The sequence below is a fragment of the Martes martes genome, assembly GCF_963455335.1.
Source record: "Martes martes genome assembly, chromosome: 10".
NCBI classification, from domain to species: domain Eukaryota; kingdom Metazoa; phylum Chordata; class Mammalia; order Carnivora; family Mustelidae; genus Martes; species Martes martes.
The window spans coordinates 15369497-15392895 of record NC_137898.1 but is presented as its reverse complement, the minus strand read 5'-3'; the positions used below and the strand labels follow the sequence as shown (position 1 = coordinate 15392895).

Genomic DNA, 23399 nt, shown 5'->3' with positions numbered 1-23399 from the left:
GGAACAATTTCCAGCCATCCTTGTTTTTTTTTTGTGAAACTTACACTTTACTTAGCTAGGTCAGTGGAACTCTGGTAGAAAATAGCTCCTGGGGCACCTGGGTGGCTCAGTGAGTTAAAGCCTCTGCCGTCGGCTCAGGTCATGATCCCAGGGTCCTGGGATCGAGCCCCACATGGGGCTCTCTGCTCAGCAGGGAGCCTGCTTCCCTTCCTCTCTCTCTGCCTGCCTCTCTCCTTACTTGTGATCTCTATCTGTCAAATAAATAAATTAAAAAAAAAAAAAGAAAGAAAATAGCTCCTTACTCATTGAAGAGACATCTTTTCTCCATGGCATGTTACATTTTAAGATCAATAATCTGTCGAGTGGTAACTTAGAGAATAACCAAGGTTGTCTCTGGTTGGATCCGTGCTGCCTTGAAGGCACTGTCCCTATGGAGTATGATCTGAGGAACAGTAGCCTCCTGGCCACTCCTCTCTACCTTTCTCTCCAGCCTCATCATCCTTGGAGAATAGAATAATTCCCCTACAAGGGCATTCAAAGACTTAAAGCTGGTTTATATTTATGCACAAAATCTCAGAATACTTAGTTTGAAATTATTAAAATGTCACTTCTTAAACTCAAATACTGCGAGTTTGAAAGTATCTAGATTCCATGCATCATCTAAGATGTTTGCACGTTAAGGTCCTCTCTCCGCTCATGCTGTAGGTGGAATTCTTTACTTACATATACATACATAAGGAAAAAAGTGAATTTTGAGAAGAAGGCACATACACTGAATTTCAAGTTTTCTATATTGTGAAGCTGAAGGTGGGAAAATGATATCATGAGGGCTTTAACGCTATTAGGAGAGAAAGATAAATTTTTCTGTTGCTATAACTTTCAACTTTACTATGTTAAGAAATGGTGGCTTACTTCTGTTTTTCTTTGAACTGTTTTGGCCAGCAAAAATAATTATTGTTCATGTTGGCAGAAGTAGAACATTTGCCAGCATGAAAAAGCACTATTTAGAATAGTGTTGAGCATACCATGACATATATTTTCTTTGTTTAAAACACAGGTGACAACAACAGTTACATTTGTAGGATGTACACAAATGCCCTGGAATCAAGGGTCTAATGACAAGGAGAGAAGGTCAAATTCAGAAAAAAAAAAAATGAAATGGGTCATGTATCATGGGATATGACACACTAGCTCAGTTTCACAGAGGAACACAGGTTCGGTAGTCTAGAGAGTACAAGGTTTTCTGTGCCTCATGTAGTGTATAGCACAACACCTTACGTGGTTAGATACTTTTGAATGCTTCCATAAATAGAGAAAAGCTGAATGTATTTGCTAATTATTTTGATACTATCAGTTTGTATAGAGTAAATTCTCCTCACCTTGTTTCTAACCTTTGCTTGATATCTAGAGCTCTAAAAATTGATTTAACATTTTTTAGTATATTCTTTGCTTTATTAAAGACATGGTGATTCACAGAGGTCCTTGCCCCCATTAGAGAAGTCCTCTGTATTCCTTTTATTTCTTTTTTTAAATTGAAAAAATTTAGATCACTTACTAATATCATTCATCATATGGATCCATATGGACAGAAAGCTAATTTAGTAATCATCACTAGAAACATCTTCATATATGTATTATTGGTATGAAAGATTTCCTATACGTCAAATTGGTGACAAATGTAAAACACTGCTTTTTTTTTTTTTTTGGTGGTGGTGGTGGAATGTCATTTTTCACCATTGAAGAATCATTGTAAGAATTAGGGATAATTTCACATCAAATACATTATGCTTTGTGCATCTGAACAGATCAATAGTAGATAGCTCCTTCATATAGGTCTTATATGAAATTATCAGCCTATCGGAGGGGATAAATTTACACACATTTTTTAAAGGGAAAAATACATTGTAAGAAATAAGCAAAGAGTGTATGTTCAATTTTGTTTGCATGTGAGAAAAAAATCACTGACCATAGCCACTTAAAAATAAAATTTGTGTCTTGTCACTCTGCTTCTAATATCTGTTGGCACCATTGTATGAGCCCATATTTGGTGTTTGTATTGGACCCTACCACTGAGGGTTGAAGTATGTCACTGCAATCAGCTGTAGAGATATCTTTAGCATTGGCTTCTTAAACATGACGTTCCTTTTGACTACTCTCACCAAATCTAGCATTTAGGATAATTCTGACACACGGTTCTCTTCTGCAATACATAATTTGGGCATGATAATGTTATGATGTGTGAAATCTAACCTCAGTCTTTATTTTGCATGTTTTTAATGCTGCTTTTTCTGTTTCCAAACTAAATAAACCTTCTGTTTCTATATCCTCTCCAAATCTGTAACTTCTTTTTATCTAGCTGTTTCTCTCATCAGTGTGTAAACGAATCTGACACACTCTCAGCACAACCTTAGCTAATAAGTTATATTTTGTTCATTTTACTTTACAACACATGGTTAAAATGATCATAAAACTTCAGGAGATTGAGGGTTTGGAGCCCAATTTGGAAACTCAGCTTTTGACATAGATCTTGATCCAGTTGATCTCCTATTTGCAAAAACTCACCATGACCTGGTCCATATTCACTACCTTCCTCTTTAGGGAAGATCTGGGTGTAATAATTTTTGTTAGGTGACTGAAAATCATCAAGAATTCTTCTGAGACTTTGGAATGGTACATGGACATATACAATGTTTTCACATTCAAGATTAAAATTACAAAATTTCAAGAGAACCCTAAAGATAGTACACACCAGTTTCTCAGTCAAAATAGTAAATTATAGGGATGCCTGGGTGGCTCAGTGAGTTAAGCCTCTGTCTTCGGCTTAGGTCATGATATCAGGGTCCTGGGATCGAGCCCTGCATTGAGCTCTCTGCTCAGTGGGGAGCCTGCTTCCCCCTCTCTCTCTGCCTACTTGTGTTCTCTCTGAAAATAAATTAAAAAAAAATTTTAAAAAATGGTAAATTATACCTAAGGTGAACCACAATGACCACACTTCTGCTTTCTGTTGCAACACATTCTATTTGATGTGTGTTCTATGTTTTCAATAAACATACTTGTTTTAAGATTCTTTTAAGATTGTTTCTATAAAGCTGTATATTTCCATGTAGTTATACATTTTCTTTTTTTTAATTTTAAGATTTATTTTTTTGTTTGGTGGGGAGGGGCAGAGAGAGAGGGAGAATCTCAAGCAGACTCCCCACTGAGTGTGGAGCCAGATGCTGGTCTCGATCTCATGGCCCTGAGATCATGACCTGAGCTGAAATCAAGAGTCAGAAGCTCAGTAGACTGAGTCACCCAGGTGTCCCAAAGCTTTAAATTTTCAATACAGCTCTTTGTACATTCCTTTTCTACTGATTACATCTTCTCACATCAGCTCAACTACTTTTTTAAAAAATATTTTCTGTTTATGCAGCCATTTTGGCATTATCTTCTTGACAAAATTTCACTTATCTCTATCCTCTGGAGGCTTATTATGAGTTAACACAGTATCTTTTATTTTAGCAGCATGAAATTAAATGGATTGTTACTTCACTTATTTCAGCACCTAGCTTTTACTTAATTATGGTTTACAAACATATACCTGCCATTTTTTTATACCTGTCATTTTTAATGGACTAATGGAAATTATGTCATCCATGTTAAATTATGCTTAACAAAATAAATCCAAAATTATTCTTATACGTAATATAAGACTGTACAATTTTTTTTTGCCCAAATACAGGATTTCAATAACAATAATATTTCTTCTTTTGGTTGTTTATTTGGACCTATATGATTCTTGAATACCTATTCTTCATTATTTCGAACTTGTCTGCTCACTCAATATAATAATTAGAAGTCTCAGTGGTTTCACAGGTTAAATTAATTTTGAGTTAATGAAAATAAACCGTATTTGCAACATTTTTCACATAAATGCATTGTACACTATACACAAAATTATGATAATTAAAAAAATATTTTTACCAGTTTATGGGTTAAAGAAATAATCAGAATTTACATAATAAACTCATAATTAAGTAATTAAAAAGCAGACAAGATAATTAAGTGATTATAGCCCAGAATATATAAAGTATTTGTAGACTCTGTACATAAGATAAAGTAAGTGTATAAAAAAGCTGCATTAGAGAGCAGAGAACATGACCTAAAATAGGATATGTCTAAAAATCAAATCTCAGGATAACTGGATTTTCTCTCCGAAACATTCTTTCAATTGTTAAATGTTACTAGAAAATCAAACATCTAGTGGAAGGAATACGTGATTGCCGTTGACTTATGAAATATCTTGGTCTTAATATATGATCCCACCAAATACTGGGGACGGGGAATGCAGCATGAATCTAGCCAGTGAGCAGCCAGCTGGTGCAGAAGATTGTAGGCAAACTACTCAGAGGATGGACAAATGATCTCAGAGAACAAACTGGCATTCTGCTGTGGGGTGTCCAGGCCAAGCAACCACTCAGGACCTGTGAGTGAGAGTAAAGCTCACAGGTGCATAGACAACACCCATGACATCACAAACACCTGTCTGGGCAATTGAGAGATATCTATAAGAGGAAATCCATGAGCTTATTATGAAGAATCTATGTCAGATTCATCCACTGAACGTTGATGTACCTCCTATGGAGCTATGCACTGATTAAACTCGGCAGCAGCTGAATGTATGCGTATGTAACTTGGTCCTATGGGTCAGCCCAAGAGAATGGAAGGGAAAGAAAGGTTAAACATTTTGAAGACCAGAGAAGGGAATATGAGAGTTGTGACTGGTGCATTCTAATGAGATGACACCTCTCCTGATATCACATTTTGGACAAGCTCACACGTCTTTCTTAATGAATATATATGTATATGCAGAGAATGATATGGAGGAAGAAAGATGGTGAGTTGATAGCTGCAATTAAAACAGTAGTCCTGAAATTGGATTTAAGCCTCTCCCCCATAAGATAATTCAATAAGTTAAAATGTTACTCTATTTTAAATTCAAATTGTTTTACACATAAGTGATACATGACAATCTCTTACAAACCACAAATGGTGAAAAAAAGATGCAGGAGAAAAATAAGTCGACAATTACAAATGTTCTATATGGTTCGTTTCATGTGAAATTGGGACTTTTGATTCTAAATACTGAGTCCCTTTCATTCTCTAACCAAGATTTCATTAGAAATACGCCCTATTTGAGAAAACCCAGCAAAAACAGACAATAATTACATGAAATCCCTGAGTCCCTATATAAGACTGGTGAATCATTTGCACATAAATGGATCCCTGCACTCAAGTATTAACAGAAAGCAATTACTTAGAAATATCCTAATGAAAACTGTAGGATACAATCAACCTAGAAAATTCATTTAATACCTAGTTGAGAAAATTTACCAAGCATATCAGAGAAAGGAAGGGAACGTTGTCCTGGTAGTTACATTCCATAAAGCTTTCTTTACTTCCTTATTCCTGAGGCTGTAGATCAGAGGATTCAACATAGGGATCATCACCGTGTAGAACACAGAAGCCACTTTGTCCTGATCCAGGGAGTAGCTGGAACTGGGTCTCAGATAGGTATAGATGGCAGTGGCATAGAACAGAGTTATAGCTGTCAGGTGGGACCCACAGGTTGAGAGGGCTTTGTGCCTCCCCTCCCCTGAATGCATACGGAAGATAGAAAAGAGAACATGGGAATACGAGGTGAGGATGACCAGCAAAGCCCCAACCATATTCACACCGGCAAATGTGGAAAAGATGCTTTCATTCAGGTGTGTGTCTGAACAGGAGAGCCTAAAAAGTGGAGGGCTGTCACAGAAGAAATGATGAATGACATTGGAACTGCAGAATGGCAAGCTGCTCACATAACTCGTGTTAACCATGGAGTTCAAGAACCCTGCTGTAAAAGCCCCTGCTGCCATTTTGAGGCAAACTGTCCTGGACATGACCAGGGAGTAAAGTAGAGGGTTGCATATGGCCACATAACGGTCATAGGCCATTAACCCAAAAAGGATGCATTCGGTTGTGGCCAAGGCGATGAAAAAGTACAGTTGCAGAAAGCAGCCAGCAAAGGAGATGGTTTTCTCCTCTGATAACAGGTCCACCAGCATCTTAGGGGTGATGGTGGAGGAGTAACTAACATCCACCAAGGACAGGTTAGCCAGGAAGAAATACATGGGTGTGTGAAGTCGGGAATCAATCCTGATTAAGAGGATCATCCCAACATTCCCCAGAACTGTAAGGGTGTAAATCATCAGGAAAAGCAAAAAGAGGACAATCTGTAGCTCCATCGTGTCTGCTAATCCCAACAGGATGAACTCAGTCGGTGAAGAGTGGTTTCTTCTGGTCATTAGTTGCACATATAGTTTGCTTAAACTTGCACCAGGTGTAAATATTTTCCTCTCCTAAGTTTATAAGAAATAGAAATGTTAATGAGGTCATTCACCCATGGGGGAAAACCACAACCTAGGATAATACAACACAATAAATTGAGTGATGAAGGAAGAGGAAACTGGGCGACAAATAGACCAGCCTTTGAATTTAATGAACAAGTGTCTGAACTGAATCAAGATTGGGGATCTCTCAACTCACTACTGCAGGACCACACACTCCCATTCAGTTTCCCAGAAGCTACTTACATGATACTATTGTCTTGATACAGTCTATGTCCAAATGAATGGATAAAAATATCCTTGCTGACATCTCTCTCATTCACTGAGCAGGTATGTGAGTCTAGCTCTATTTTTTTTTCCTTTCCATTTATCCTCAAAACCACTCTGAATATTCTCCAGCTCTAAAATTCATGCATTCCTTTCCAGAAATCACTCTTGAGCACTTTAAGCAGCAGCCATACTGACCAATTCCAATAATCAGTATTTAGACTCCTATCATATATTTAAAAATGATTGTCTTGTGTTTTAAAAGGGATCCAAAAATCTCTTCCCATTACAAAGTTCACTTCTAAATAACATCCTTAGCAGGAGACATGCAACCTGTCCAACTCAGTGAGTAACAGCACAAAATCCTGATCACTTGCTTCCCAGTGTCTTACCTGGGGAGTCTAGGATTTTCTTTTTTGATGAGATGTTCTCTAATCAAATGGAGTTTACAGAAAAAGGAAGAAAATTTCATTTTTAAAAGTAAATGAAATGCAGTAGGCATTCAATTTACTTTTTTTGTAGACATTTGAAATGGCTTCTGAGTAAATACACACTGCCACACTTTTATTTTCTTTTCGTAAGGAGGAATGAGTAACCATGGGACTAGATTATTGGTAATTGTGAGTCAGACCTCTAGGGACAGACACTCCAGTCTCAGAAGTGCACAGTATATAATCACAGGTAGATATATGGAATCAAACGTTATATGGGACTTGCATCACAAAGTAATTTCTGATCTCTATGTTACTTTAAAAAAGTCTTACTGAAGTAAAAAAAATAAGTAATAATACTTTTAATTGGTTGCTGATACTGCTTCTCCTTTTGTATTTTTATCTTATCCCAAATGGATACAAAATCCAGTACCAAATTATTTTTCTTCCTTTGTTATTTTAGTAATTGAAAAAAGCATTCTTTGTTTCATTTTGTGTGAAATTGTGTTTTTGTGTATTTGTGTGCGTGTGTGCATGAACACACACACACGCCCTTTGTCTGAGTAAGTGTATCTCTGCATTCAATTCTCTCTTGAGTGAAATTAATGAGAAGGAGAAACTAACTTAAGTGCACAATATTTAAAGAAATACTAAACCCTGGGCAAATAATACAATGGATAAGAAAATGAACTCATGTTTTTATGATTTCAGAATTGTGTTAGATTTTGAAAATACTGCCTATGATTCTGTACCTAGAAGGGGATGACATGACAGATTTTCCAGGTCTAAATACAAGCAAAGCTAGGTGAAATAAACCTCATATGGGGGTCCATATGCATGGAGAGCCTATGTGCATTGAGAACTCAAAACATATAGCTCTTTTCCTTTTAACTCTTCAGTTAATTCTCCCTGCCAGTCTTTGAGGTTGACATTATTATTTTATGCATTTTGCAGCTGAGATTTCAGATTATTAAATGACTTTTCAATAGACAAACTGTTATAAAGTGAGAGAATCAACTGGAACACAATCTTAGCAGAAGGAAATAATACCCAGATACCTAATTTCCTTGTCCCGTCCCTTTTTATCCTAGTCACTCCTATGCACGTACATGTATAATGTGTGTGTGTGCACATCTATTAAATACGTATTTGTTGTTTACAATTGTACACTTCTCATTTTTAATAGAGCAATGAAAATTACATTGTGCATGTTAGTTTACATTTAACAAACTAAACCAAAATAAATTATTTGAGCGTTCAGATTAAACTCTCTGTACACATTTTTTCTGCCTAAATGCAGGACTTCATCTTCTAATAGTATCATCTCTATTTCTTATGCTGTGTTTTTAGATGTATGTGATTGTTGATACTGATTTCATCATTTCTTCCAAATTGCTTGCTTATTTTTTTCAACTTTGTGATGCTAACAGGCTTTATAAGTTAGCCTCTCCTGGCCTCACCTAATCACTGATGAAAATATTGGCCAAAACAATGCCTAAATGCATACAATTTAAACATAAACATCTTTCATTAATTATAGTAAATAAATTACTCAAAAATCATTGAATAAGGCAATATTTTTGTTGACACCTGTATATTTGGATAAGGAATGTGAATTAGTATTCAACCAAAACAAAAGAATGAGGGAGACAGAAAAAGAGAAAAGCAATGACATAGTGTATCAAAGAGGCAAAAACACTATTACATTCATGAAGAAGGGCTTAGTAAATATTGCCAAGGACTTAAGACAAAAGAGAATGATAAATCACCATTCTATATAATAATGAGAAGACTCAATGTTTTTGTAGTTTAAATTTACCTTGAGTTACATAAAATATATAATAATGGCACATTTTTGCACAAATTCAATAAACAATAAACAAAAATTAGGATAATTTAAAATGTCTTTATAAGTAGTTTTGATTAAAGAAATAATCAAAATGTACATAAGAAACATGTGTTCATCTTGATCTCAAGGGGAAGGCTGTCAGCTTTTCCCCATTGAGGATGATATTTGCTGTGGGTTTCTCATAGATAGATTGTATGAAGTTGAGGAATGTTCCCTCTATCCCTATACTTTGAAGGGTTTTTAATCAGGAATGGATGCTGTGTGGCAGGATACAAAGTCAGTGTACAGAAATCAGTTGCTATCTTACACACTAACAATGAAAATATAGAAAGGGAATTTAGAGAATCGATTCCATTGACTATAGCACCAAGAACCATAAGATACCTAGGAATAAGCCTAACCAAAGAGGTAAAAGACCTGTACTCGAGGAACTACAAAACACTCATGAACACTCTATTTCCCCCCTGCTTATTTGTTTTGTTTCTTAAATTTCACCTATTAGTGATATCATATGGTATTTGTCTTTCTCTGACTGACTTACTCCACTTAGCATTGTACCCTCTAGCTCCATCCATGTCATTGCAAATGGTAACATTTCATTCTTCTTGATGACTGAGTAATATCCCATTGTATATTTATACCACATCTTCTTTATCCATTTGTCAGCCAACGGACATTTGGGCTCTTTCCATAATTTGGCTATTACAAATAATACTGCAAGAAATATAGGGGTGCATGTGCCCCTTTCGATCCGTATTTTTCTATCTTTCGGATATTTACCTAGTGGTGTAATTGCTGGGTCAGAGCAGAGGCCTATTTTCATTAAAGCTTTATTATGTTGCATTTCATATTTAGGTTTGCAAACTACCTGGATTTTTTTTTTTATAAATAATGTGAGGTATGGGTTTATTTTTTAAAATATATTCACTTCTAATTAAATTAGTACAATTTATAAAAACTCATCTTTTCCATATTATTCTGCAGTTTTTACATATTCAAGTGAGTCCATTTGCTTGGTATGTACTGAGCTCCCTATTTTGTGCCACTGGTCTCTTGATCTATTGTTGAATTCTTTCCTCTGGTCTGAATTCCCAGTTTATAATGTGTCAGGATGCCCAACAGAGTAGGTGCTCCCACTCCACTTCTCTCCAGCAGTGGTTTGGCTATTGCTGGCTGTCTTCATTTCCACAATAGTTTTAGAATCAGGCTGGTACATTACAAACACACATCTTGCACACATACAGATGGGATTTTATTGTATTGTATTGAATTTGTGGTTCATACTGAGGAAAACTGACCCCTGAAAAGTATTATTAACATTTTCAATTATTGAAAAATACTGAGTTTTAATTCATGAAAATGTCCTTGCAATCCATTTACTTTATTTTTCTAAAACTTTCCACAAATTATCTTCTAGTTTACTGGGTAGACTTCCTGCATGTTTGTTTTCTTACCACGTTTCTCTTAAGAATTTGATATATTCAATCCCATTTACATAGTGCTTTAATGTTAACTTATGTTTGCTTCTTTTGTGTGGAAATACATTGATTTTGTTTATTGATTATGCATTCAGCACATATATAGGATTAATTTATTAACTCTAGTAATTTCAATGTAGATTATGGAATATTTCTATATCTACATTTAGGTAATTGCCAGTAATTACTTTAACACTTATCTTTCCAATTCTCACACCATTTCTTTGTCACTGCAGAATCTACTATTGCCAGTAAAATGATGACTACAAACTGTAAGACACAGTCTTTTTCTTGGTCTCAATTGCAGAAAGACACATTTCAGTATTTTTACACATAATTATATTTATTAGCTCATATTCTAACACGTCTCTTTCTTATTGCCATGTATATATGTGCTGTATCTTATATAAACTAGTGAGTTGGAACCCTTCCTCTCCTATTTTCATTTATCATTTCTTCATTGTCTTCACTTATCATTTTTAACTTAATAATATGTAAGATTCTTTTCTGTAGGTGAGTCCTATTGGTGAGATTAAAAAAAAAAGAAACCTCAGTGCCTGTCCTGATGGAAAATATTCTTTAACCTCTGATTACCAAACTAAATTAAAAAGTGTTCTATTACAAATGCAATCTCAATCACTTTACTGTACATGATTTACTTCATAATTTTAGACTATCTTATTAATGTATTTTTTTAATTAATTTTTTTAAAGATTTATTTATTTATTTATTTATTTTGGAGCGAGAGGGATTGAGCACGAGTGAGGGGAAGGACAGAGGGAGAGAATCCCCAAGCAGACTCTCCACCAAGTGTAGAGCCCTAAGGCAGAGATCATGACCTGAGCTGAAACCAAGTTGGATGCTCTCAGCTGACTGAGGCACCCAGGCTCTATTCTTACTAATGCATTTATCTAAGGATTTAACTGCTTCTTCCCATGTATATGTAAGTTACATAAGAACTAGATTTTTTTTTCTCTGAAATCCACGATTGTAACGATATCATATGGTAACACAAAGTAATATATAGTAATACAAAGCTATTTTAGACATCACAGATCAGACCAGTTACCATCTGAATACTCCTTTAGTGACCACAGTCAGTGTCACATGGAACAGAATAATCACTCAGTGGATCCTGCCCCAATCCCTGACTCATACCCTTGTGAGTTACCATAAAGTAATGTTTTTCTAAGCTACAAACCTAGGGTGTGATTTGTTATGCAACAGTAAAAAACTGAAACAGGACACTTCCAAATAGTTACAAAATCAACATTCTTACCTTTCCTTCCATTATTTCTCTGGATGGTTAATATGTTATAGTAACAGTTGCTCTCTGAACATTCTCTTCTCTGAAAGGAGTACCTTAATTGTTCTGTATGTTTAGATGTCTTTATTGATGCCATGATACCTCTTTAAACAAGAGAACTAACTGATGTATAAGTTGTGGATATTATTTAAACTTATAGAGAAGAGGTACAATAAATAAATACCTTAAAACAATAAAAAAACTGTATACAGACTGCATTATTTTCCAGTCAAGTTTCATTGAAAATATATCCCAATGGGATTTCTGTATTTTAATGGGAAACATCTGTATTGTTTTTGTATTTTAATGGAAACATCTAAAGAAATATGACTTTTGCTTCTTAATGGTAACTTTTGTTTGTTTAAGTATAATGATTCTCTTTTCTCACTTATTCTCCTTTCATCCAGAAGGACTTGGCAAAATAATGCAATAAATATCAGAAACGCTTCTATATTAATCTCAGTTATATGTCCCATCAAAATGATAAAAAAAATTAAGTCAAGCAATCTTAGAGAATGGGTGAATCCTTTTGGGAACAAAGTAGTTCAATCCCATACATGTTGTATGTCTGAAAAGCACAGTGCACTCATTTTTTTGCATTAATAAAATATAAGGTAAGAAATTATCAAAACATCACTGGTCATGATTCAGTCATATAGAAAAAGCATATGCCAAAGAGAAAACCAGGCTGACTATCGAAAAAAAAAAAAAAAAAAAAAAGCAGATGGTAAAAGATGCATTGCCATATTATCAATTTCTTTTTCTTTAAGATTTTATTTATTTGACATGCAGAGATCACAAGTAGGCAGAGAGGCAGGCAGAGACAGAGGCGGAAGCAGTCTCCCCGCTGAGCAGAGAGACTGATATGGGGCTTGATCTCAGGACCCTGGGATCATGACCTAAGCCAAAAGCAGAGGCTTAACCCACTGGGCCACCCAGGTGCCCCAATCTTATCAATTTCCAAATATCCATAATCAAAGGACTTTTGTTTGTTGTAGTCTTTCCTTTGGTGTTCTCAAAACTATAACAAAGGAAATCCAGTTTGATGAGTGGTAAAATGTCTGATAAAAGTATAATCATGTAGACATTTAGCAAATATTCTCCAAAGGCTTAGTATATTTACAATCGAACAATTTCATGAGAAGAAAAAAAGACTGTTACATAAAAGGGAAAGTATCAAAAACATTCACTAGACCATTGTTTAATTGCAAGTTCCTGAAATAAAGTCCATTAGCTCTAAGTAAAAAAAATAAAATAAAGACTATAATTTTTAGGTGGAAAAAAGTATATGGCAACAATTACTAGATAAGAAAAATTACATTTTTCAGTAAAAAATAACTAGTAGTTACTAGTAACTTTGAAGGAGAAGTAGAGTGGTGGCCTGAATATGGAATTGGCTGGATATTAGTTTCCTAATTTCTTTTTTTTTTTTTTTTTTTTTTTTTTTTTAAAGATTTTATTTATTTATTTGACAGAGAGAGATCACAGTAGACAGAGAGGCAGGCAGAGAGAGAGAGAGGGAAGCAGGCTCCCTGCTGAGCAGAGAGCCCGATGTGGGACTCGATCCCAGGACCCCGAGATCATGACCTGAGCCGAAGGCAGCGGCTTAACCCACTGAGCCACCCAGGCGCCCCAGTTTCTTAATTTCTTAATTGGCATGACCACCTTGTGGATATAATCCTGATATTAGAGCCCAGCAAAAAACAATAAGTTGCGCAATGAGTACAGGTAACTACTGTATAGTTAAATAGGAAAACAAACTAATATTAATTTTTGATTGCACAATGGCAGAATTAAATAAGAAAACTGACAATGAGTTCAAATCAGCAACTAATACATTAAACTTCAAGGCAACAATTTTCTCAAGGCTACCATGACATCCTTATTTCTCAGAGTGTATATCATGGGATTAAACATTGGGGTGACGATGGTATAGAAAAGAGAGAGAGAAACTTGGTCTGTTCTGGAAGAATGTTTAGATTTGGGCCGTAAATATGTAATGATTGCAGATCCAAAGAACATGGCCACAGTTATGACATGAGATGAGCAGGTGGAGAAAGCTTTGGCTCATCCTATTGCTGATGGCAACCTCAGGATGGTAGAGATGATTTTACTGTAGGATCCAAGAATCAACAGAAAAGGGATCATGACAAAGAGCATAGCAACTGTGAAGACCAACATGTCATTCAGGAAAGTGTCCCCACAGGCCAGACTGAGTAGTGGGGGAATGTCACAGAAGAAGTGATCGATTTGGTTGGACCCACAATATGGCAGAGAGAAAATCTGGCATGTCTGTCCTATCTCGACTAGAACGCCAGTGATCCAGCAGGCTGCCACTAGCTGGACACAGACCTTGTGGTTCATGACGAGAGGGTAGTGCAGAGGGTTACAAATGGCAATGTAGCGGTCATAGGCCATGACTGTCAGAAGGAGGCACTCTACGTTTCCAAGCATAAGCACATAACTCATTTGTGTTGCGCAGGCAAACAAGGAGATACTTCTTTTTTGAGTCCAAAGATTTGTGAGCATTCTGGGAAGAGTGGCAGATACAAAACAGACTTCCAAGAAGGAAAAATTACTAAGGAAAAAATACATGGGAGTCTGGAGATCCTGGTCAACCCTGGTTATGAGAACAATAATGCCATGTCCCATCAGAATTATCATGTAGACAAAGAAGAATATTACAAAAAAAAATTTGAAGATTGGGATAATCAGAAAATCCCAAAAGAATAAATTCCATCATTGAAGTGAGATTTACTTCAGCTGGGGTTTTTTCCACCTGTGAAAATCATAAAATTAGCCATTTATCTTTTGAGGGCTGCTTTCCAGTTTGGTTTTTTTAAATATCTAATGGACTAAAGGGACTTGGGGGAATTAGCCTATAAAATTTCTATTGTTTACTAATTTCCAACTTTTTACATCCTGGTCTCTAAGAACACAACTGAAGTCTAGTGGAGAATACATGCTAAATTCTAAATAAATCAACATATTTGATATTTAAGGCTAGGTTTGGGTTTGGATGAAAGTGGTATGTTCTAGAATTATTAATTTGAATTTTTGTATGTTTGTGTATAGACCAAATTAGTCCATTTATTTCTTCATATTAACAAACAGAATCCTGAGGCAGAAACTTTTACATCACATTTTCTCCGTGGTATATTACCATCATATTTCAAATTATTATTTTTTTTTTTGTAATTTGTCCACTCTTCCAAGTAGAAGGCATGCCTTTCTTTCCACATGGTACAGCTGTAGCTATTACTATTCATGCATGCATGTTATTTGAACCCATCTGGTTTCATTTATTTATCAAAAGAAACAACATGGTCATCAGGTATTACAATACAAGATCTTTTATTTATCTTATTCAAAGATACAGTAAATGTTTGAGTATTTTTGAACCTATTGATTATTTAACTAATAATGACAATATTAAAGGAATTACACTGATGATATGATTTCTAAAACTCTGCCTAGTAAATTTATGTTCCAGTGACTTGCTACCTGCCATTGGCCATTTTCATCTAACAATTTTCATTTTAATAATATGTCAGAGGTAGGGGTGCCTGGGTGGCTCAGTGGGTTAAAGCCTCTGCCTTCGGCTCAGGTCATGGTCTCAGGGTCCTGGGATCGAGCCCCACATCGGGCTCTCTGCTCAGCAGGGAGCCTGCTTCCTCCTCTCCCTCTCTGTCTGCCTCTCTGCCTACTTGTAATCTGTCTATCAAATAAATAAATAAAATCTTAAAAAAAAAATAACATGTCAGAGGTGAAAAACATAAAAATCATAATGGAATGCTACAAAGTATTTTAAAATATCATTATTAGTTTCCAGAAATATCAAAGACAGAGAATAGATATTTTAGCTAGAGAGTGAGCAAGTGTATTTTGATCATGAGTAATTAATAAGATCTACAGAGACTCAATAATCTCATGTGTTGAGATATAGGTGGACAATATGGAAATTTAAACAGGAAAGACTATTACATTATACCATTAAACAATATCTGAGAAAACAAAGGACAAATGTGATTTTATTTTTTTTTTATTTTATTTTATTTTTTTTTAAATTTTTTATTTATTTTCAGCGTAACAGTATTCATTGTTTTTTCACCACACCCAGTGCTCCATGCAATCTGTGCCCTCCCTAATACCCACCACCTGGTTCCCCCACCCTCCCACCCCGCCCCTTCAAAACCCTCAGGTTGTTTTTCAGAGTCCATAGTCTCTCATGGTTCACCTCCCCTTCCAATTTCCCTCAACTCCCTTCTCCTCTCCATCTACCCTTGTCCTCTATATTATTTGTTATGCTCCACCAATAAGTGAAACCATATGATACTTGACTTTCTCTGTTTGACTTATTTCACTCAGCATAATCTCTTCCAGTCCTGTCCATGTTGCTACAAAAGTTGGGTATTCGTCCTTTCTGATGGAGGCATAATACTCCATAGTGTATATGGACCACATCGTCCTTATCCATTCATCCGTTGAAGGGCATCTTGGTTCTTTCCACAGTTTGGCGACCGTGGCCATTGCTGCTATAAACATTGGGGTACAGATGGCCCTTCTTTTCACTACATCTGTATCTTTGGGGTAAATACCCAGCAGTGCAATTGTAGGGTCATAGGGAAGATCTATTTTTAATTTCCTGAGGAATCTCCACACTGTTCTCCAAAGTGGCTGCACCAGTTTGCATTCCCACCAACAGTGTAAGAGGGTTCCCCTTTCTCCACATCCTCTCCAACACACGTTGTTTCCTGTCTTGCTAATTTTGGCCATTCTAACTGGTGTAAGGTGGTATCTCAATGTGGTTTTGATTTGAATCTCCCTGATGGCTAGTGATGATGAACATTTTTTCATGTGTCTGGTAGCCATTTGTATGTCTTCTTTGGAGAAGTGTCTGTTCATATCTTCTGCCCATTTTTTAATATGATTATCTGTTTTGTGTGTGTTGAGTTTGAGGAGTTCTTTATAGATCCTGGATATCAACCTTTTATCTGTACTGTCATTTACAAATATCTTCTCCCATTCCGTGGGTTGCCTCTTTGTTTTGATGACTGTTTCTTTTGCTGTGCAGAAGCTTTTTATCTTGATGAAGTCCCAGAAGTTCATCTTTGCCTTTGTTTCCTTCGCCTTTGGAGACATATCTTGAAAGAAGTTGCTGTGGCTGATATCAAAGAGGTTACTGCCTATGTTCTCCTCGAGGATTCTGATGGATTCCTGTCTCACGTTGAGGTCTTTTATCCATTTCGAGTTTATCTTTGTGTACGGTGTAAGAGAATGGTCAAGTTTCATTCTTCTACATATAGCTGTCCAGTTTTCTCAGCACCATTTATTGAAGAGACTGTCTTTTTTCCACTGGATATTTTTTCCTGTTTTGTCAAAGATTATTTGACCATAGAGTTGAGGGTCCATATCTGGGCTCTCTACTCTGTTCCACTGGTCCATGTGTCTGTTTTTATGCCAGTACCATGCTGTCTTGGTGATCACAGCTTTGTAGTAAAGCTTGAAATCAGGTAACATGATGCCACCAGTTTTATTTTTGTTTTTCAACATTTCCTTAGCAATTCGGGGTCTCTTCTGATTCCATACAAATTTTAGTATTATTTGCTCCAGCTCTTTGAAAAATACTGGTGGAATTTTGATTGGAATGGCATTAAAAGTATAGATTGCTCTGGGCAGTATAGACATTTTAACGATGTTTATTCTTCCCATCCAAGAGCATGGAATGGTCTTCCATCTTTTTGTGTCTTCTTCAATTTCTTTTAGGAGTGTTCTGTAGTTCCTCGAGTACAGATCTTTAACCTCTTTGGTTAGGTTTATTCCGAGGTATCTTATGGTTTTTGGTGCTATAGTAAATGGAATCGATTCTCTAATTTGCCTTTCTGTATTTTCATTGTTAGTGTATAAGAAAGCCACTGATTTCTGGACATTGACTTTGTATCCTGCTACATTATTGAATTGCTGTATGAGTTCTAGTAGTTTGGGGGTGGAGTCTTTCGGGTTTTCCATAAAAAGAATCATGTCATCTGTGAAGAGAGAGAGTTTGACTTCTTCCTTGCCAATCTGGATACCTTTTATTTCTCTTTGTTGTCTGATTGCTGTTGCTAGGACTTCTAATACTATGTTGAACAAGAGTGGTGAGAGTGGGCATCCTTGTCGTGTTCCTGATCTCAATGGGAAGGCTGCAAGCTTTTTCCCATTGAGGATGATATTTGCTGTGGGTTTTTCATAGATAGATTTGATGAAGTTCAGGAATGTTCCCTCTATCCCTATACTTTGAAGCGTTTTAATCAGGAACGGATGCTGGATTTTGTCAAAAGCTTTTTCTGCATCAATGGAGAGGATCATGTGGTTCTTCTCTCTTCTCTTATTGATTTGTTCTATCACATTGATTGATTTGCGAATGTTGAACCATCCTTGTAACCCAGGGATGAATCCTACCTGGTCATGGTGGATCATCTTTTTAATGTGCTGTTGCATCCTGTTTGCTAGGATCTTGTTGAGAATCTTAGCATCCATATTCATCAGTGATATCGGTCTGAAATTCTCCTTTTTGGTAGGGTCTTTGCCTGGTTTGGGGATCAGGGTAATGCTGGCTTCATAAAAAGAGTCTGGAAGTTTTCCTTCTGCTTCAATTTTTTGAAACAGCTTCAGGAGAATAGGTATTATTTCTTCTTTGAAAGTTTGATAGAATTCCCCAGGGAATCTGTCAGGTCCTGGGCTCTTGTTTTTTGGGAGGTTTTTGATCACTGCTTCAATCTCGTTACTAGATATCGGTCTATTCAGGTTGTCAATTTCTTCCTGGTTCAATTTTGGGAGTTTATAGTTTTCCAGGAATGCATCCATTTCATCTAGGTTGCTTAGCTTATTGGCATATAACTGTTGATAATAGCTTCTGATGATTGTTTCTACTTCCTTGGTGTTAGTTGTGATCTCTCCCTTTTCATTCTTAATTTTATTAATTTGGGCTTTCTCTCTTTTCTTTTGGATTAGTGTGGCCAATGGTTTATCGATCTTATTGATTCTTTCAAAAAACCAGCTTCTAGTTTCGTTGATACGTTCTACTGTATCTCTGGTTTCTACCTCGTTGATCTCTGCTCTAATCTTGATTATTTCCCTTCTTACATGTGAAGTTGGTTTGATTTGTTGTTGATTCTCTAGTTCTTTAAGGTGTAGAGACAGCTGGTGTATTCTGGATTTTTCAATTTTTTTGAGGGAGGCTTGGATGGCTATGAATTTCCCCCTTAGGACCGCCTTTGCTGTATCCCATAGGTTTTGGAGTGAAGTGTCTTCATTCTCATTGGTGTCCATAAATTGTTTAAGTTCTTCTTTGATCTCCTGGTTGATCCAAGCATTCTTAAGCAAGGTGGTCTTTAGCTTCCAGGTATTTGAGTTCCTTCTGAACTTTTCCTTGTGATTGAGCTCCAGTTTCAAAGCATTGTGATCTGAGAATATGCAGGGAATCATCTCAGTCTTTTGGTATCGGTTGAGCCCTGATTTGTGACCCAGTATGTGGTCTATTCTGGAGAAGGTTCCATGTGCACTTGAGAAGAATGAGTATTCTGTTGTTTTAGGGTGGAATGTTCTGTATATATCTATGAGGTCCATCTGGTCCAATGTATCATTCAATGCTCTTATTTCTTTATTGATTTTCTGCTTCGATGATCTGTCTATTTCTGAGAGAGGCGTGTTAAGATCTCCTACTATTAATGTATTCATATCAATATGACTCTTTATCTTGATTAATAGTTTTCTTATGTAATTGGCTGCTCCCATATTGGGGGCATAGATATTTACAATTGTTAGATCATCTTGGTGGATAGTCCCTTTAAGAATGATGTAGTGTCCTTCTGTATCCCTGACCACTGTCTTTAGTTTAAAATCTAATTTATCTGATATGAGAATCGCTACCCCGGCCTTCTTTTGAGGCCCACTGGCGTGAAAGATGCTTCTCCATCCCTTCACTTTCAGTCTGGGTGTATCTTTAGGTTCAAAATGGGTCTCTTGTAGACAACATATGGATGGGTCCTGTCGTTTGATCCAATCTGCAACCCTGTGTCGTTTTATGGGTGCATTTAGGCCATTCACATTGAGAGTGATTATTGAGAGATACGTTTTTATTGACATTGTGTTATCTTTGAAGTCTTTCTTTCTGTCGATTGTCTCTATATTTCTGTTCAATGCTATTCTTAGGATTTTTCCTCTTTTATAGAACCCCCCTTAATATTTCCTGCAGTGTCGGCTTGGTGGTTGCATAGTCTTTCAAGCCTTGCCGGTCTTGGAAACTCTTTATCTCTCCATCCATTTTGAATGTCAGTCATGTTGGATAAAGTATTCTTGGCTGCATGTTCTTCTCATTTAGTGCCCTGAATATATCTTGCCAGCCCTTTCTGGCTTGCCAGGTCTCTGTGGACAGGTCTGACGTTATTCTGATGGGCTTTCCTCTGTATGTAAGGAGCTTCTTTGTCCTAGCGGCTTTCAAGAGATTGTATCTACAATTATGATTCCTCAATTTTACTATGAGGTGCCTGGATGTTTTTTTTGAATTTATAATCTTGGGGGGGGACCTTTCTACTTCTAGTACATGAACACTTGTTCCATTCGCAAGATTGGGAAAATTTTCATGAAAAACTTGTTCCACTATATCTTCTAGACTTCTTTCTTTCTCCTCCCCTTCAGGGATTCCAATAATTCTGACGTTGGAACGTTTCATGGCATCATTTATTTCCCTGATTCTGTTTTCGTGGCTTCTAAGCTGTTTGTTCCAGGCTTCCTCCTGATCCTTTCTCTCTATTTGTTTGTTCTCCAGATCACTAATTCTATCTTCTGTCTCAGTTACCCTAGCTTTTAGAGAATTTAGATTAGATTGGAACTCATTGAGAGCGTTGTGAACCTCATCCCTGGTGGCCTTCAGCTCTGTCCTAACATTATGAACCTCCTCTCTGGTCGCTTTCAATTCTGCCCTAATCAATTCTGTTTGGTCATCCATGGCTTTCTCCAACCTAGCTATTGCCTGGATAATTGTTAGCCTGAATTCTCTTTCTGACATATTGTCTATGTTGATAGCCGTTAGCTCTGTTGCAGAAGGCCCATCCTCTGTATTTTTCTTCTGTTGGGGATTCCTCCTCCTAGTCATTTTGGTGAGAGATGACTGGACAGATGTAGCTGGATGTATTGACCGTGGTGCAGTCAAGGTGCGCCCTGGAACGCTTCTGAGCACTCAGGATTCCCCACCCAAATGAGAGAAAAAAGAAAAGAAAAAGAAAAAAGAGGGAGAGAGAGAGACAGGAAGAAAAGGGAAGATAAAAGAAAAGGTTCAGCCCAAATGGGCCCCAGGGTAAGGTTTATGACGTATACAAACAAAAACAGACAAACAAAAAGACTGATAAAAGTATATGACGAGAGAAAATATATATATATATATAAGCAAAAAAAAGGAGGAGCCTCGTCAAGAAGAACCCCAAGTATAAGATTTATATACTATCTGGACAAATATAAATACACAGAGACACTGGCAGAAGAAAAAGATGGGAGCATGGTTATAGATTCTCGGTGTGGGCGAGGAAGGTTATTTTGATTCTTCCTGGAAGTATCTTGATATCTTTGTTAAAGGACTCAACTTTCCTAAGAAAAAGGGGGATTAAAAATTGGTTCACCTATAAGGGTAGCATTGCTTGGAGAAAGGGGATTACCTTGAAGTTTAACTCTATATGAATATTAGAAAATAAAAATAAAAAAGGAATAAACTGGACTAAACTAAATTAAAAATTTTTTTTAAAAATTAAGAAAATAGAAAAGCAAAAGAAAAACACATGTGTATGTATCAAAAAATTCAGGTTAGAAGTTTATCATGGAATTTGATGTACTGGACATCTCACTGTGATGGTAAATAGGTTAAAAAATTATCTATATAAAAAAAGAAAAAAAATGAACCAGAATAGTGGGAAAGAATTAAAAATAAAAGTTGTATCTATGAAGTAGTGGTGGTTGTTCTCTTGTAGTCTTTTTTTTTTTTTTTTTCCTGATTTGTTTTCTGGGGGAGGGGGCTGCCATGTGGGTTTTCAGTCTATGATGTTCCCTGAGTTAAGTCCTCCCGACCCCCTCAAGGGGGTGGGCTCTGAGAAAAACGTTTTTTTTCAGGTTTTTGTTCTCTGGAGGTTTTTATGTTTGTTCACTTCTTTTCTCTCGCCTTGACAGCTTTTGATGGTTTTTGGAGGTTTAGAGGAAAGAAAACTGCACCCCAACCTCCGTCTCAGAGAGAAGCCTCAGTCTGCTCCCCTGCAGGTGCTGCAGCTGCTGGGCCGCTGGCAGAGCAGGTTCTGAGTCACGGTCCCTGGGGACGCAGGATCTCCTGCTTGTATGCAAAACCAAGGCAGCTGTGGCTGTCTGGGCAGCTCCAGACCGCCAGAGAGGTTCCAAGCAGCAATCGCACACTGAGATTTTCCCGCTGGCTGGGGTTGAGAGCTCAGTGCTTGCGCGCACCTCTCCCAGGGGATGGTTTGGGGCGCGGCGCCTCCAGCTCTATCGGCTCTATCGCCGCGTGGGTGTATCGCCGCGTGGGTCCCAGAACACCAGGCTGGGCGTTCGTGCAGCTCTCTCAGGGGAGGTTGAGGCACGCGCGCATCTCCAGTAAGGTGCGCGTTCTGCCCTCTGGTGTGGCTCCCAGCCCCTCACGGGAGCCGGACTCCACCCGTTCTCGGGCGCACTGGCGGCTCAGGGACAAAGACCAGGTTTCTCCGCCGCACTCTCCGGCTCAGCGCCAGGGGAAGCTGCCCTGGGTCTGGGGACTTAAGCCCCTATCCCTATCCGCCCCGATTCCCACAATTTCCCCGCTCGAGTCTTTGCTCTTTTGAGTGCTTTCAACAAGACTCCAAGTTAATGCTGGTCCCCAGATGCCGGGCACTCTCGTATTGGGGTATTATTTTCCAGTCGGTCGCCTCTGGTGGCTCCCTCCCCCTTTTGTTTATTTTCCGATATCAGTCCGACATTCCCACTCCACTTTACCTGCCCACTGGCATCTTCTGGCCCCCGTAGAGATCCAGACGTGTATAATTCTGATCTCAGGCTGATTTCATGGGTGATCGGAGTTCTTTGGTAGGTAATCAGCTCACTTTAGGGTACAGGTTGAAAAGGCGCCTCCTCCTACTTCCCCGCCATCTTGTGTCCCTCCAAAAGTGATTTTAACTAAGTGACCATTGTGTTGGCTAAGAACGTGCAATAAGACCTCTCATGTAGTCTTAACTGATCTTGAATTCTATGTTGGTGTCTTCATGGTACATTATAGGTGGAAGTACTTAAGCTCAAACAGTGGTATGACTAACCTAAAAACTCTTCCATTTGGGTCCCAATATTTATGAGCATTCTGGGAGGGTAATGGATACATAGCAGATTTCCAAGAAGGACAAGAAAATTCAAAGATTTTATTAGGAAAAAATTTTTTTTTTAAAAAACAAAGTCTGCATGTCAACCCGGACAATGGGGTCCAGTTCTTTCTTTTTTAGAAATAATGGCACCATTGTCCATCAGCATAAGGATATAGACAACTATCCTGTGGATTATCACTGTAAAATCGCCCCTGAAAGTTCCTTGAGGGTCATTCCATTCACTCTCTGAAAACAACCCAGGATAAAGAAACTATATGCCATTCAGCAAAGGCTCTGGAACATTGGCTATTGTGGAGACAGACTCCAAGCTTTGCCA

At 37.4% G+C, this 23399-nt stretch overlaps 1 protein-coding gene and 1 pseudogene across 2 annotated transcripts; both read right to left on the bottom strand.

The window, feature by feature from the left end:
- Positions 1 to 5381: 5381 nt before the first annotated feature.
- LOC308351078 (olfactory receptor 5F1-like) lies at positions 5382 to 6326 on the bottom strand (the record flags this gene model as incomplete). Its single annotated transcript, XM_080816558.1, has 1 exon — positions 5382 to 6326. One exon carries the CDS (start codon positions 6324 to 6326, stop codon positions 5382 to 5384), a length of 945 nt encoding a protein of 314 aa, XP_080672684.1.
- Positions 6327 to 13544: 7218 nt separating this feature from the next.
- LOC308351165 (olfactory receptor 10AG1-like) lies at positions 13545 to 14442 on the bottom strand (annotated as a pseudogene). Its single transcript has one exon. The product of its transcript is annotated as an olfactory receptor 10AG1-like (transcript).
- Positions 14443 to 23399: the final 8957 nt, after the last annotated feature.